This window comes from Arachis ipaensis, chromosome B07 (assembly GCF_000816755.2).
Source record: "Arachis ipaensis cultivar K30076 chromosome B07, Araip1.1, whole genome shotgun sequence".
NCBI classification, from domain to species: Eukaryota; Viridiplantae; Streptophyta; class Magnoliopsida; order Fabales; family Fabaceae; genus Arachis; species Arachis ipaensis.
The window spans coordinates 22,213,612-22,227,722 of record NC_029791.2 but is presented as its reverse complement, the minus strand read 5'-3'; the positions used below and the strand labels follow the sequence as shown (position 1 = coordinate 22,227,722).

Below are 14,111 nucleotides of genomic sequence, written 5' to 3'. Positions count from 1 at the left end.
ATGGCCTACCTCGTTTCTATCCTAGCATCCCAAAATAACATCACGGGTCAGTTAAAAAGACACCTAACAATACTCTTAATAACACTTCACTTGATAATGATACCATGGTTGGAAATAATATTCTGTGTTTGTACATATAGCTGTGATTGTGGTGTATTCGTCATCAAGTTCATGCAGTTTTGGAGTTTAGATAAACCATTGCAGCTTTGGGACAAGGTGAAGTTAAATATGTTATAACAATTAAGTTGAACCTCTTTCTAGTCAATTTCTTTCTCGGTTTTAAAATTACCCTCCAACACGTATTTGCCATGCAGGATGTTGTACAGGAGTTTAGGAAGGAGATCATACTAGACATAGTGATGGGTTCGCATAATTCACAAATTGGGAAGGCGCTGCAGGCATTGGACAGTGATCCTGTGCGCCGAAACCAACCAAGGAAAAAGACTAAGGCTGTGAGATCACCGTTCACAGCACCGAGCACGAAGAGCATACTGCAGCGTGCGGGGTTACCAACTAGAAAGCCAAATAAGAGGGGAAGACAACGGAAGAAGACTTCTTGACTAGGTAAGAAAACATCAATATAGACACCTGCCTTACTACATCTATGGTTTTCCCTGAGATAGAGTTATATAGCTTAATATGGCATTTTCCGGCTTAAACTCGTTTCGTGTGAGCCTGATAAATCCTGTTTCACTGCAGGTTTATGATTTCATGTTGCTTATTTTATCAAGTTCATGGTGACAATAAATCCAAAACCTCTGAGTGGATGGTGCTTATGCCAGGAATTATGATGTTTCTTTTCTTTGTAAATTGGATGGTTCTGGATCTGTTTTCTAATTTATCATTTTTAAGGCATTTGAACTTGTTAGTACATCATTGAGGAGTGAGTGGCTCATGTTTTGTTAGATACTCCTCAGCAGGTTTCATATATTAGGTATTTCAGGATTCTCAAGCAATAAGTTTCTAAGTTATTGATGTTACTAGTTCATTAAGCAATGCATTGCATATTTATAATATTGAGTCAACTCTGATCGGTGTATATAACCCTTTTGTTCATGTCTATGCTTAAGTGGCAATTCTTTCCATTAACTAGCATAGTGTTAACTAAATGGAGGCATTATTTATTTTTTTATCATTGTTTTCTAATGCTGAAATGTGTAGTTGCTGGAAATTAAAGCATTGCACGGCCTTTGGTCGTGATCAGTCTACATGAAGTAGGATTTTAAGTGGATGGTGTCTCTGGTAGGCACTCAGATGTTTCTTCTCAATGTAAAATGGATGGTTTGGTATATGATTTTTTTGTTTCATCACATCACTGAGATGTGAATGCCTTTTGTTTTTGATATTTTTTTATACTCTTCAACTGTTTTCACGGCGGATTTAAACTATTTGTTTTTTGTGAACAAATATGTGACAATTCGTTTCTTTAAAACCTTAATAAAAAATAAATGGGGAAAAGATAACAACAGTTGTGATTTTGTTTCTTTGAATGAATACCTCAAAACAGGATAAATGCAAGTGACAAAACAGAAAAGAGAATAGTTTATTAAGTTGTATCTAAAGAATGTCACTAAACTCACGCCAAGAAACCTAACTATATATGCCTAAAAGAATTCAACAGGTGTATGAATCTGCCACCATCCAATGAATTCCATATAGTAGAATCCTCAAATCTTTTATTTACAGAACCATGATGATCATTATCTGACTGAAGGTCAACCTCATCCTACAAGATGCACAACACAAACAGAACAATATACATTAATCAAGAACACCATTTCGTAAGGAAAATTTAAAATATATGTCGCTTCTAACACATACCAGATGTGACTTCCTCCTCCTTTTTTGCATTGACTTCTTAATTGACTTGTCCAACTTTGCTCCAAGTCTCTTACTCTTCAGTCGTCCTTTGGTCTTGATGGTCCCGGTATGTCATGTACAATAGCACCGCCTGTGCTCTGTGTGGGCATGGTATTCTGAGTCGCAGCAACAGTAGTGGAACGCATGCTGGCACGGTAATCAGTCAGCTTGGACTTTGCTTCCCAAAGGGCAGCTTGCAAGATGGCTGCTTCCTCATCACAAGCAATAAACTCCTGAGCAACATTATAGAACTCTGAACACAGATGCCTGAACAAGTTGTTGCTTTCATCACTCCGAGCCACGTCATGGCTACTCTTGATGTAAGTGTGCTTGCGGATAACATTCTTACTCCATCGAGGAAGAACATAGCAGCTCGGTACTGTGTGAACTCTATAGTATGACCACACCGCAAGGGTGTGTTAAGGGTCAAACTCGACCATGAAAGTATGGTAGACAGGCTTCCCCCAGAATACCTTCTACTCGTCCACTTTAATAGAAATTGTATCTCCCTTTTGTTCAATTAATCGAACCACCAACCCACTCTTGCAATGCAGGTATCCACCATAAAATGCGTGCATACTTTCACTACGCTGTGTACTCCTCATGCCTGCCCAAAATTCACTCTTGAAGAATATTAGAACCCACTTCCGTCGATTCGCATAAAGGTCTGCCCAAAAAAAAATGCATAAGAGTGCCGCTTATAAACAACATGATGACAGATTCCAACGCAATGATAAAATAAATTAAAAAAAATCCAGACACACTACGAGAAAAAACATCTGTTTATGTATTGAAAAGAACATCCACTGACTATAGGGGTGGAAACCTCAGCTACATTTCTTAGCAAAAACATAAGAGCGGAATCAAGCCGACAAAGATAACATGAAGTGAATAAATAGGCAACTAAAAACCAATAGACGGGATTTAATTTAACAATAACATACATGTTAACCATCTGTTCTGGCCTAAGTTAAATTGTTTGACAAAACCAGCCCAATCAACCTCGAACGATTCAGTTGAAGGAGAATTCCACACAATGTGATTCATCATTGCATTCAATTCTTCGTACCTAGCGTATCCACTGAGCTTGAATTGTGATTTCTTCATTATGTGCCAGATGCACCATCGGTGGACAGTATCAGGTAGGACCTTCCTAATAGCACCAGCCATCGCCTTGCACTGGTCAGTGATAATCTCCCTTGGCATAGTCCCGACGCATTTCACCCACTGTGTGAACACCCACTCAAAACTAGGGATCTCCTCGCTCCCAAGTAAAGCACAGCCAAGAAGAGTAGACTTCCCATGGTAGTTTACACCGACAAAGGATGCAAACGGCAGACCAAGCCTGTGAAAAGAGCAAAAATAACTGTGAGGCAACAAGACAAATTTAACAAATAACTGCTCTTACAATTCACCAATAAGTATACAGATCTGTTTTCTGTAAGTGGTGTCAATCGACACCACATCTTCGTAATATTCATACGAAACCCTACACCTTGCATCTACCCATAGTGCGCTCCTAAATTTATTAGCATCGTCAACATCTATGGCATAAAAAAAGTTGGGATTGATCTCCTTCATTCGAACGAAATAATTCATCATTCCCTGGAAGTCCTCATTGTCATCGGAGTATCGGAGATTGCGTGTGATGTAATTTCTGACATCCTTTTCTGAAAAACCCAGGTTTGAGGACCCACCAACCTCGTTTGCCAGTGCTAGATATGTCTTGTTGGGTCTTATTTGAGCCTCGTCGTTATCTGTAATGACGCACTTAGCATGCATGGTCAGCTTCCGGTACTCATGATAGTGGACAGCTTTCTTAGCCGAACAGGGGTGAGAATGCCTCAATTCTAATCTAGACACAACCCAACTTCCCTTCTCCTTGTCCAGTATGACATACATCCTTGCTCTACATCTCGTGGCTGTAATTCTGTTTGCTCGAGTTGCTGCGTTCACCCTAGACTCTTGATAAGCTTCTCGCGTGCAGTAAATAGATTGATTAACCGGTATCTTTGATTCCTTCTGCGCCTTGTCGAAATTTGTGTTCCTAATTTTAGTAACGAACCCAACTTTCTTTGCATAGTTTGCATAAAATTTATGTGCAAGAGGCAACGAACCAAAACTCATTCCTATGACTGGAATTTCCTCTTCACCGACGCCACTATGATTTGGCAACTGTAACGTCAATACACAAAATTAGATACGAATTAAAACTAGCTCTAACACAGTAAATATTTAATACCAATTCCTAGCATACTTTAATAATATCTCAAATAAATATTTAAGTGTACCCGAATTTTTCAAATAATTGAGCTTTTTGAACTTAAAAAACATCTATAATCATACAGATTTGTTTCACTATAAATACTAACCAAAACTTTATCCCAACCCAATATATTAAATGTTGGATTGGTTTGAATTTATATGGTTAATGAGTTGATCACATAAGGAACCAATACATTTGATAGGTTCACAAATCACAAAACACCTTTATATAGTAACTTGCGAAGAATTTCAGTAAAAGCCTATGATTATAAATATAAAAATGATATTTGAACTTTAGTGAAGTGTACAATCAGGATTCATATAGCACTCACTAATATAGTTATACTATATTGAAAGCATATACCGAATTGATGTAACCTAACCTAAGAAAGTAGATGAAAAGTAAAATCAAAGCATATTCTCATCAAAACCTTGCCAAGGCATAAATACTACCAAAAAGAGCACATATTGTTTCTTAGTCAATAATACAAAATTAACACAGTGAAAAATCTAATGTGACTTAAAAAACATCTAATTAGCATGAATTAGAAACATTCACATAGCACATTCAAACCTCGTGTCCCGAGTCCAACTCATCCTTTATAGTTAAAACGACGTCGGTAATTTTGTCGACCTTCAATTAAAGACACCGGAAAAAATCATTATCAAATTAAGATCCTTCCTTACTATATAATGAATGAGTCCAATAAAAACCTTCAAAAAATATTGCAAAACAAATCTGGGAGTTAAGCATACTTTAATGAGGGCAATTTTTATGATTTGAACATGCTGGGTAAGTATTTAGTAGCAATTTTAAGCATACTTTGCTCAACTAAATATATCACTGTGCCATAATTTTTCAAATGAATATACTTTTTGAACTGAAAAAATATCTAATTAGTATGAATAATAAACATTCAAATAACACATTGTTATAAAATTTCTTACAACGCAGGAGCAGCTTATGCAACATATCTTCGACCCCTCTTGCTCTTGAATAACTATTTCACCCACACTGAATTGTTCATCGCCTTGTGTTGGATTGATCAATGTACTAATCGATCCGCCTTCCAGGATTGAAAACGCCATGGAAGATGCTCTCTTCCGGACGTGTTGCACCGCACCCTTCTCTTGGATGGGTGATTGGAGGAGGTTGGCGCCGCTGATGTAACCAAGAGCGAACCATGCACCGTATCTGCCGAGAGGAAGATAGGATGAATAATCGGGAGCGTAGACTTCACTTGAGAATGGAGCAGCGCTTGGATGGTCCGATGGAGAAGGTCGGTGCCGTCAATGAAACAGCAATTAATAACAAATATTGTAAATTAAAAAAATTAAATTAATTAAGATAATTATAGATTAATGTGATTTTGTTTACTTCTTGACTGGTCACTTCGGTTCCATATACTTTTCTTTAATGAATAGTATTGATAATATGACCATTTGATTGTTAAAAGAGTAATGAAGGTCATTAAAGTTGGAATTAAGACAAATAAAACCGAATTGAGTTATAATGTAAGAGATCATGAACGAAGATAAAAGTTAAATTTTTTATTTTTATTAAAAGTTGCATTGTCTTTTGTGTGAATAAATAAAAACAAAATTGTATTTTTACTCTAATTTTGTTCCAAGCTAAGTGTCTGTTTGCAAATCCGCGAATGCTATCTGCAGTTTCTTTAGGTGCAAACCAAAAACATCAATGATTCTTCGGTTTTTGTGAGCCTTGCGAAATTATTTTCGTACAAATAAATACACTGCCGTAGAAACTAGTTTTTTTCTGTGGAGTGTACTCAAAGACGACTAGGCGAGGATTATAGCATTTTTTATCTATTAATCATTTTTTAGTAGAATTTTCAATTTATTCACCCAAAAAAAAAAAAAATTCAGTTTCTTTTTCTTATAGATTCAATAAATAGTCAATAAATCAAGAATGGACCATATCTTACAATTAGTCAATTTATCATTACTGCAATGATGCGTAGAGAATATTTCTAGTTACTCTTTTTTATATCTGTAAGCAATTATATGAAAAGATTATAATTACCTTAGAGACTCTGATGTATCATGCACATATATACTACTTACTAGAGCTTAATTAAAGTATGTAAGAACAAATAGTTAGTCAAACTTTGCATTATTCTATAATTTATTAAAATGTTCCCATTTTTTCCCTTTCGAATTTTCGAACACAATCCAATTGCTTCAATCCTCTGTCACAAAATAAGAATGTTCAAGATTGCTAACACTTGGCTCAATCAAATTCACCAGGATTCCTTTCATTTCATGTTATTTTCCCCCACCTAAACTACCTGTCTTAACATCTATCTCAAGTTTTGATTTCTTAAGCAAAGTTCTCTTGTAATTCACAAATTTAAACCCCAAAAGAAATTAACCCTTCTCTTTTCATATCACATGAATTGCTTATATATAATGATCTAAGCCATATCATATGAAAAATGCATAGAGCCAAAAATGGCATATACGAAAGCCCACTTCATCATCATTTTGATTAATCTTTGCACCATTGTTATTGCTACAAGCAACAATACATTGAATAGACCAAAATTCTCATCAATTCTAATCTTTGGTGATTCAACAGTGGACACAGGAAACAACAACTACATCAAAACATTAGGAAAAGCAAATCATTATCCATATGGAAGAGATTTCCCTGGCCATGTTCCCACTGGAAGATTCTCCAATGGAAAATTGGTTCCTGACTTTATTGCTTCCATTTTGAACATCAAAGACACTGTCCCTCCTTTCTTGGACCCAAACCTCTCCAACGAAGAGCTCCTAACTGGTGTTAGCTTTGCCTCCGGCGGCTCGGGTTTCGATGAGTTCACCGCGGTTTTGACCGGTGCCATACCAATGTCTAAGCAGATTGAGCTCTTCAAAGCTTATGTAGAAAAAATCAAGTGCATTGTTGGGGAAAAAGAAGCTAAAAGAATAATCGGAGATGCTTTGGTCATTATTAGTGCAGGAACTAATGATTTCCTTTTCAACTTTTATGACATTCCCACTAGAAGATCTGAGTTCAACATTGATGGATACCAAGATTTTATACAAAACAAGCTTCAAATCTTCATCAAGGTAAAAAAGCAAGTTTCATCTCTTAATCACATTACTATGCTAATGTCAAGACTAAGTACTTGTTTGAGTGTCATTAAATCGATAAAAAAAAAGATTTTTTTCAATGAAAAAAGATTTTTTTTTATTTTTTAGTGTATTTAGAAAATTTCTAATAGTAAAAATAAAAGTACTAGAAAAATAAAAAAAACATCTTTTTTTAAAAAGGTACAATTTTCATTTTTTTTAAAAGATATTTTTTTTCTTTAAAAAAAAGATATTTTTCACATAATAAATAAACAAAAAAGTACTTTTATCTTATTTTACCCAAACAATTGATAAATAAAAAGATATTTTTACATGAGATATCCAAATATAAAACCACTTTTACTTTTGTAAAAAGATCTTTAAAAAAATATTAATTATAAAAATATCTTCTTCGAGAATGGCGCGCAAACAAGTCCTAAACCAATTATTTATTCCTTTAGAAATATGTATAATAATAGCAAACTATCCCCTAAAATTTTCATGACATTAATTAGTTTTATTTCTAAAGATTTACGTTGCTATTAATTTAGTCCAATTTTAACATTAGTTTGGTCTCAAGAAAGTAATAAAAAAAAAAAAAACTTATAAATAACGACAATAGGTGCAATACTTGTTAGCATGATATTTGTGCACAATTGTAGGAACTATACGAAGTTGGATGCAGAAAATTTTCTGTGACTGGGCTTTCATGCATTGGTTGCATTCCCATTCAAATTACAGTCAAGTGTGTGAGTTTAAAGGAAAAGAAATGTGTAGAGGATGAGAATTCAGATGCTGAGATCTACAACAAAAAATTGGCGAAGCGATTACTTGTACTGCAAGAAATGCTTCCAGGAAGCAGAGTTGTTTATACAAACATATATGACCCATTGATCAACCTCATTAGTCAACCTGAAAAATACGGTGAGCTATAATTTATGCATTACAATATTCATTTCACAAAGGTCTTAGCTTTAAAAATTGAATGAACTTTTGTGATTTCAATTATTATATTTTCTTTTGGTATCTTTGATCAAACAGGTTTCAAGGAAACCAAGAGAGGATGTTGTGGGACTGGTTTATTTGAAGTGACTCCATTGTGTAACGAAATCACACCGGTATGTGATGATGCTTCAAAGTACGTATTTTGGGACAGTGTACATCCAACAGAAGCAACCTACCAGTATATTGCTAAGTACTTAGAAATGGAAGTTCTGCCCAAGTTCCAATTTCATATGGATTATACTTTTGAAAAAGTGTAAATGATCTCACTATAAACATATAGGTGGATGATTGATAGGGCGTAACAGCATCGTTTGATTCATGAATCCGACGAATTGTTGAAATAAGCAATTGGTCTGAAGACCTTGGTGAGAAAAATAAATAACAAAAAAGAAAGCAAAAACAGATGAAGTTCAATCATTCTGAATAATTGAAGTATTGAATTGATGTGAAAGTCCTGTACCGAAAAAATAAATAAATTTCTTTGGAAGACTTTTACCTACAGATATACTAATACAAAAAGGTAGATACTACAATGAAGATTTTATAATTGTCTTCATGTGAATATATTTCTTTTTGACTCTTGGATGATGAATTGTATGATTAGATTTTGATATTTATAAAAGTGTTATTTTTTTTAAAGTGTGGCTAAATAAATAAACCACACTTTTAACCAAAGCTTCTTCATGAAAAGATATTTTTATCATCTTCATTGTAGTATCCACAACTATCTTAAATTTTACTCCTTTTTACCCATCCAGAGAGTTCCACAAGATGGGCGGCTTTCAATTTAGAAGATATTGAGCTGAGGTGAAATTTAAATTGTCTATATATTTCATCTAACAAGTCCTTAAATTGACGATCAATTCCAATGTTTGGTGCTTGATATACTCGTGAGCTTATTAGAAATTATCACAAAACCACGTATTCTATAAATTTAAATTGACAAGAAGAGTCTCTTTTATTTAACGAAATATTATACATAAATATATTATTTTACTATATTCGATTCAATTCTATTTAAATTTTAATCGAACCTTTAAATTTTTTAAATCCTAACTCTATATAGAATAATATGGAAAATCTCACGATGCAAGTGGGGACTAAGGCTGGTAATGGGTAGGGTAGGGTAGGGTCCAACTCGCGGGTTGAGAATCTCTCAACCCTAATCCTACCCACACCCTAAATTTCTAAACCCTATCTTACCCTACTCTACCCGCAGAAATATCAAATTTTTTCAAAGTAAATATAAAATTCAATCATTTTAAATTTTATATATATTAATAACATAAAAAATAAAAAGCTAATACTCTAAATTATTAAATTAACTAACTAGTTTTAGTGGTTCTTCACTTATTGTAAATCATTACATAAAGAAAGTTGTGGGTTCAACTCTCACTTCTTTCATTATATACTTAATTTTTATAAAATATATGTGTTATATATGAGGTGCGGGTAGGGTATGGTAGGATAGGGTACACCATAAATCCGTACCCTACCCTACCCGCAGGCATACCCAGACCCTACCCTACCCTACTCGCAGCGGATCGGATAGCCTACCCTACTCAAACGGGTTGGATCGGATTGAATACTCGCGAGTAGGATATAAATTGCCAGCCCTAGCCGGGACTAAGATCTTACGCACCGGTTCTATTATTTATTTAATTATTTCCTTATTTCATTATTTCAATAAACCAATTGTGCGGATGGCATTGACACCATATATTTTTCCTATACAAAAATAGTGTCACTAGAAAGAAAAAACAAATATTTTAATAATTAATAAATATTAAATAAAATATATTTTAACTATTTTTAGTTATTTTTTTTTGTTACAATACAAAAAAGTGATAGTTGAAGAGACGCAGGTTCGAAAACCCATCCCAATGTATTCCTAATTCCAATGAGATTAGATAGTGTTATGTTGTGACTGATTTTTTGGCTGCAACCAATTATCCCGGAAAATGATTATCCAATAGAACCTCATGATGAGCCTTTTGTATCATGTAGTTAACATCAACTAGTAAGAAAACGAGGCCCAAGGCAGAAGTGTTACAGGTCTTGGAGGATTGGCTCAAGGTGGAGGCGATCCATTACTTTTATATTAATTTGATGAATCCCGGTGGATCAAATCCTTCAAACCTGAAACTAGTGATCCCTGATTCCCATTCCTTCTTTATGTGTCACGGGAATTGCTTCGGTCATGACGATTCTCGAAGGATGGAATCAATAGGTCATGCAGCATTGCAGTGTGCTCATGAAACAGCGATCCGAGATGGAAGGGATGCCAAAGACTAGGAGTGTGTTTAGTTTTCTTAGAAGTTTTATTTTTTGGCTTTTTCTTTTTCTTTTTAAATGTAAATATGATTCTGAAATTTAATATTGATGTTTTATTTAAAAATAGATGCAGTACATGTATTTACAAATTGGGAGCTGTCAGATAAAAATTCAACACGGAAGGGTGTTGAATGCAACCCGTGGAGGGGAGTAATAGCCATGTGGTGAAGTCTGGTTACATGGAGTTACAGTACATGGGAGACGTGTTGAATCAACACCGGGGAAGGGGAGGGGGGAGAGGCGTGTTATACGTGGCAAACTGTCATTGGCTGATGAATCAAAAAGTGGGAGCATGCTGAGTCAGCACGTGGGGGGCATGTTGAGTGCTCCGCTATATATAAGGCAAAATTCGGTATCATTTTCATTACAAGGAAGAGTGTTCTTTGATTGTGTTGCTAGTATAATGAAGGGTACCACAAACTTGGTAGTGTATCGCAACGGTGAGATTATACGGAATACTCATGAAGAAGTGAGGTTTGTGTGTCAGAATCCATTTTCGTTTGTGATTCCATGCACCATGACGTCGATGGATCTTCAGAACGGTCTCTGTCAAAGCATGGAGAACGGAATGTTGATGAGAGTCAGCAGTATTTTGTATCGGAATCCGGTTATAGTTTTTGGTGTTCTAATACAGTTTGATATTATGCCGATCATTGACGAAGCGAGTATGTAGAATATATTCCAAATTCACCGGCAGACTCAAATGCGACAGCCACAGATTGAGCTGTATGTTGAGTTTGAAAATGTAGAGGCAGATGAGATTCAAAATGATTTAGATATAGAGGATGATAGAGTTGCAATGTACAAAGGAATGAACAGTAACAGTGAAGAGGACTTCGAAGCCACTTATGAAGCCGGCGACGAAGACGAGGATCGTGATGTGGGAGTCGAGCCAGCAGCGGAGAATATAGTGGTTCATTTCGCAGTTAGTCAACCGATGAACGTCCCACCTTTTATGCGTAACTTGGATCTTGATGCCATGAATGCACCGGAATTCCCGGAATATGCAAACATAGGTACGTGATGAGTGAATAATACGTTTTTGGGTTTTTATATTTTGGATGGATCAATGAATGATGATTTCTGCTTTCTGTAGGTGTTGCTGACCCTGAGGACGGAGAGTTCAGGATCGGAATGGAGTATAGTTCTAGAAAGTCTGTCATTGCAGCAATCAAAAGTTACACTATCTCTAGAGGAGTCGACTAAATGTTTATGAGTCCGAACCACAGACGTTCTATGCAAAATGCAAGACGTATGGGCATGGGTGCGACTGGCTCATCCGAGCTAGCTTGATATGAAAAAAAGGTTATTGGGAGATACGGAGATACAATGGTAGGCACACGTGCACCATGGGAACGATCTCATAGGACCATTCTAAGTCAGACTCGGACACAGTTGCTGAGGCTATAAGGCGATTGGTTGAGACTGACCCGTTCATCAAGGTCAAATCTATAATTGCGGAAGTGCAGTCAAGGTTCAACTACACCATCAGTTACCGAAAGGCTTGGCTGGCAAAGCAGAAGTTTATAGCCAAAGTTTTCGGTGGTTGGGAGGATTCTTACCATACTTTGCCACGGTGGCTCTTAGTCATGGTTCAGAAGATGCTAGGCTCAATTGTCCAAATAGAAATACGACCCCTGTACAACGGGAGTGAGGAGGCGGACGGTGTTATAATACTTCACCGCGTATTTTGGTGTTTCAATCCATGCATTAGGGCGTTCAAGCATTGCAAGCCTCTAGTTCAGGTTGACGGCACACACCTATACGGAAAATACAAAGGTACACTTCTGGTTGCTGTTGCACAAGATGGGAACCAGAACATTGTGGCTATCGCCTTTGCCCTGGTGGAGGGGGAGACAGCTGATGCGTGACACTTCTTTCTCAGGAATCTACGAAGGCATGTTGTTAGAAAAAACGGTGTGGGTATGATCTCAAACTAGGGGTGGCAGGCGGGGAAGCCCGCCCCGCCTAATGGCAGGTTAGCCCGCCTAAATTTCTTTTTTTCTTTTAATATTTATAAGGACATATCTTCTATTTAAATCAATATAAATGCAAATATTAAATATAAATAGTCTCCAAAATAATAAACATAATCCAAAATACAAAAGATAGTTATAAATAGTCCCATAGACAAAATAAATATAAGCAAAAATCCAAAAACATAATTATAAATAGTCTTCAAAGCAAATTAAACATAATTCGAAACACTTAATTTTCATCTTCATCTTCATGTAAGTCAATAACATCATTGGAACCAACTCCTGAAGAATAGCCTTCTCCTTTTACAATATCTTCCTCATCTTTATCTTCCTCTAGAAAAAAGTAAATAAATATATTAGAAAAATAGTATATAATAATGTTCAAAATTCACTCAAGTATGTTGTATGTCATAAATATAATTATACCAAAATCATCATATCCACGTATCCAATTTCTGGTGCAAATCACCGCTTCAACATTATCTGGCAACAAACGACTTTTATACTTATTCAAAACATGAGAACCCATGCTAAATGCAGATTCTGAAGCCACGATAGTAATAGGAATGCTCAACAAATCTCGTGCCATTAGTGATAGTGTTGGAAAACGATGATGGTTGTCTTTCCACCATTGCAAAATATCAATGATTGCATCATTGCAAAATAATGTTGCCTCACTCAAATAAATATCAAGTTGGTTCTTTCCACTTTTCACTTCAGCTTCTTGATTACGGGACATCAAATCCTTTGCATTGCAAACAATATATGAATCAAAAAGTATGAAAAATAAAAAATACATATAACCAAGTAGATAAAAATACTTACACCAACAATTTTAATAAGCTGAGTTCCAATTGCAAAAGATGTTGCTTGAGAAAAATTACTTGAAAGTTGGGAAGAACTCTCTACAGTTGTAGAGGAATTGTGGTCATAAACCTCAAAGAGCTTGTATAACTTACTCTTCACATGCTCCACTTTGTCTTTAGAACTAATAGGATCAATCTCATTATAGCAATGAACCAAAGTGTTGAGTTTAAATCTAGGATCAAGAACTGCCCCAAATGCAAGAACAACACTGTATTCCTCCCAATATTTCTTGAACTTAATCATCATTTTTTCTCCCATGTTCCTTATAAGCACCTCATCATTCTTCAAACTATTCATTAAAATAAGCTAGATTTGCCAAACTTGTAAAAAATACAAGTTGGATGTTGGGTAAGAAGTTCCAGACATCAACTTGGTAGTTTCGTAAAATGGTAACAAGAAATCACATATCTTTTCAGTTTTTCTCTACTCATCTGATGAAGGACAATACTCCATAAATCCAGCTTCTTTTACTTTATACATTTCAAAAGCTTTCTTATATGGAATAGCACTTGCAAGCATTGCATAAAGTGAATTCCACCTAGTAGGAACATCTAAACATAATGCAGTCGTATACTCAAGTCCCTCAATATCTTCAAAACATTCTTTAAACTTAACCATTCGACTTTCAGATTTTCTCAGATACTTAATAGAATCTCTAATCTTATGCACTGTATCACCACATATTTTCATTCCATCTTGGACAAT

General features: G+C 35.5%; 2 protein-coding genes across 2 annotated transcripts; one reads left to right on the top strand and one right to left on the bottom strand.

The window, feature by feature from the left end:
• Positions 1,899-5,153, bottom strand: LOC107606907 (protein FAR-RED IMPAIRED RESPONSE 1-like). Its single transcript, XM_016308910.1, has 6 exons — positions 5,136-5,153; positions 4,700-4,759; positions 3,269-4,035; positions 2,805-3,205; positions 2,398-2,527; positions 1,899-2,250 (listed from the first exon to the last, which is right to left on the bottom strand). Exons 1-6 carry the CDS (start codon positions 5,151-5,153, stop codon positions 1,899-1,901), a joined length of 1,728 nt encoding a protein of 575 aa, XP_016164396.1.
• Positions 6,547-8,620, top strand: LOC107608249 (GDSL esterase/lipase At2g30310-like). The gene is made up of 3 exons (XM_016310095.2): positions 6,547-7,218; positions 7,884-8,145; positions 8,263-8,620. Exons 1-3 carry the CDS (start codon positions 6,598-6,600, stop codon positions 8,481-8,483), a joined length of 1,104 nt encoding a protein of 367 aa, XP_016165581.1. The 5' UTR covers positions 6,547-6,597; the 3' UTR covers positions 8,484-8,620.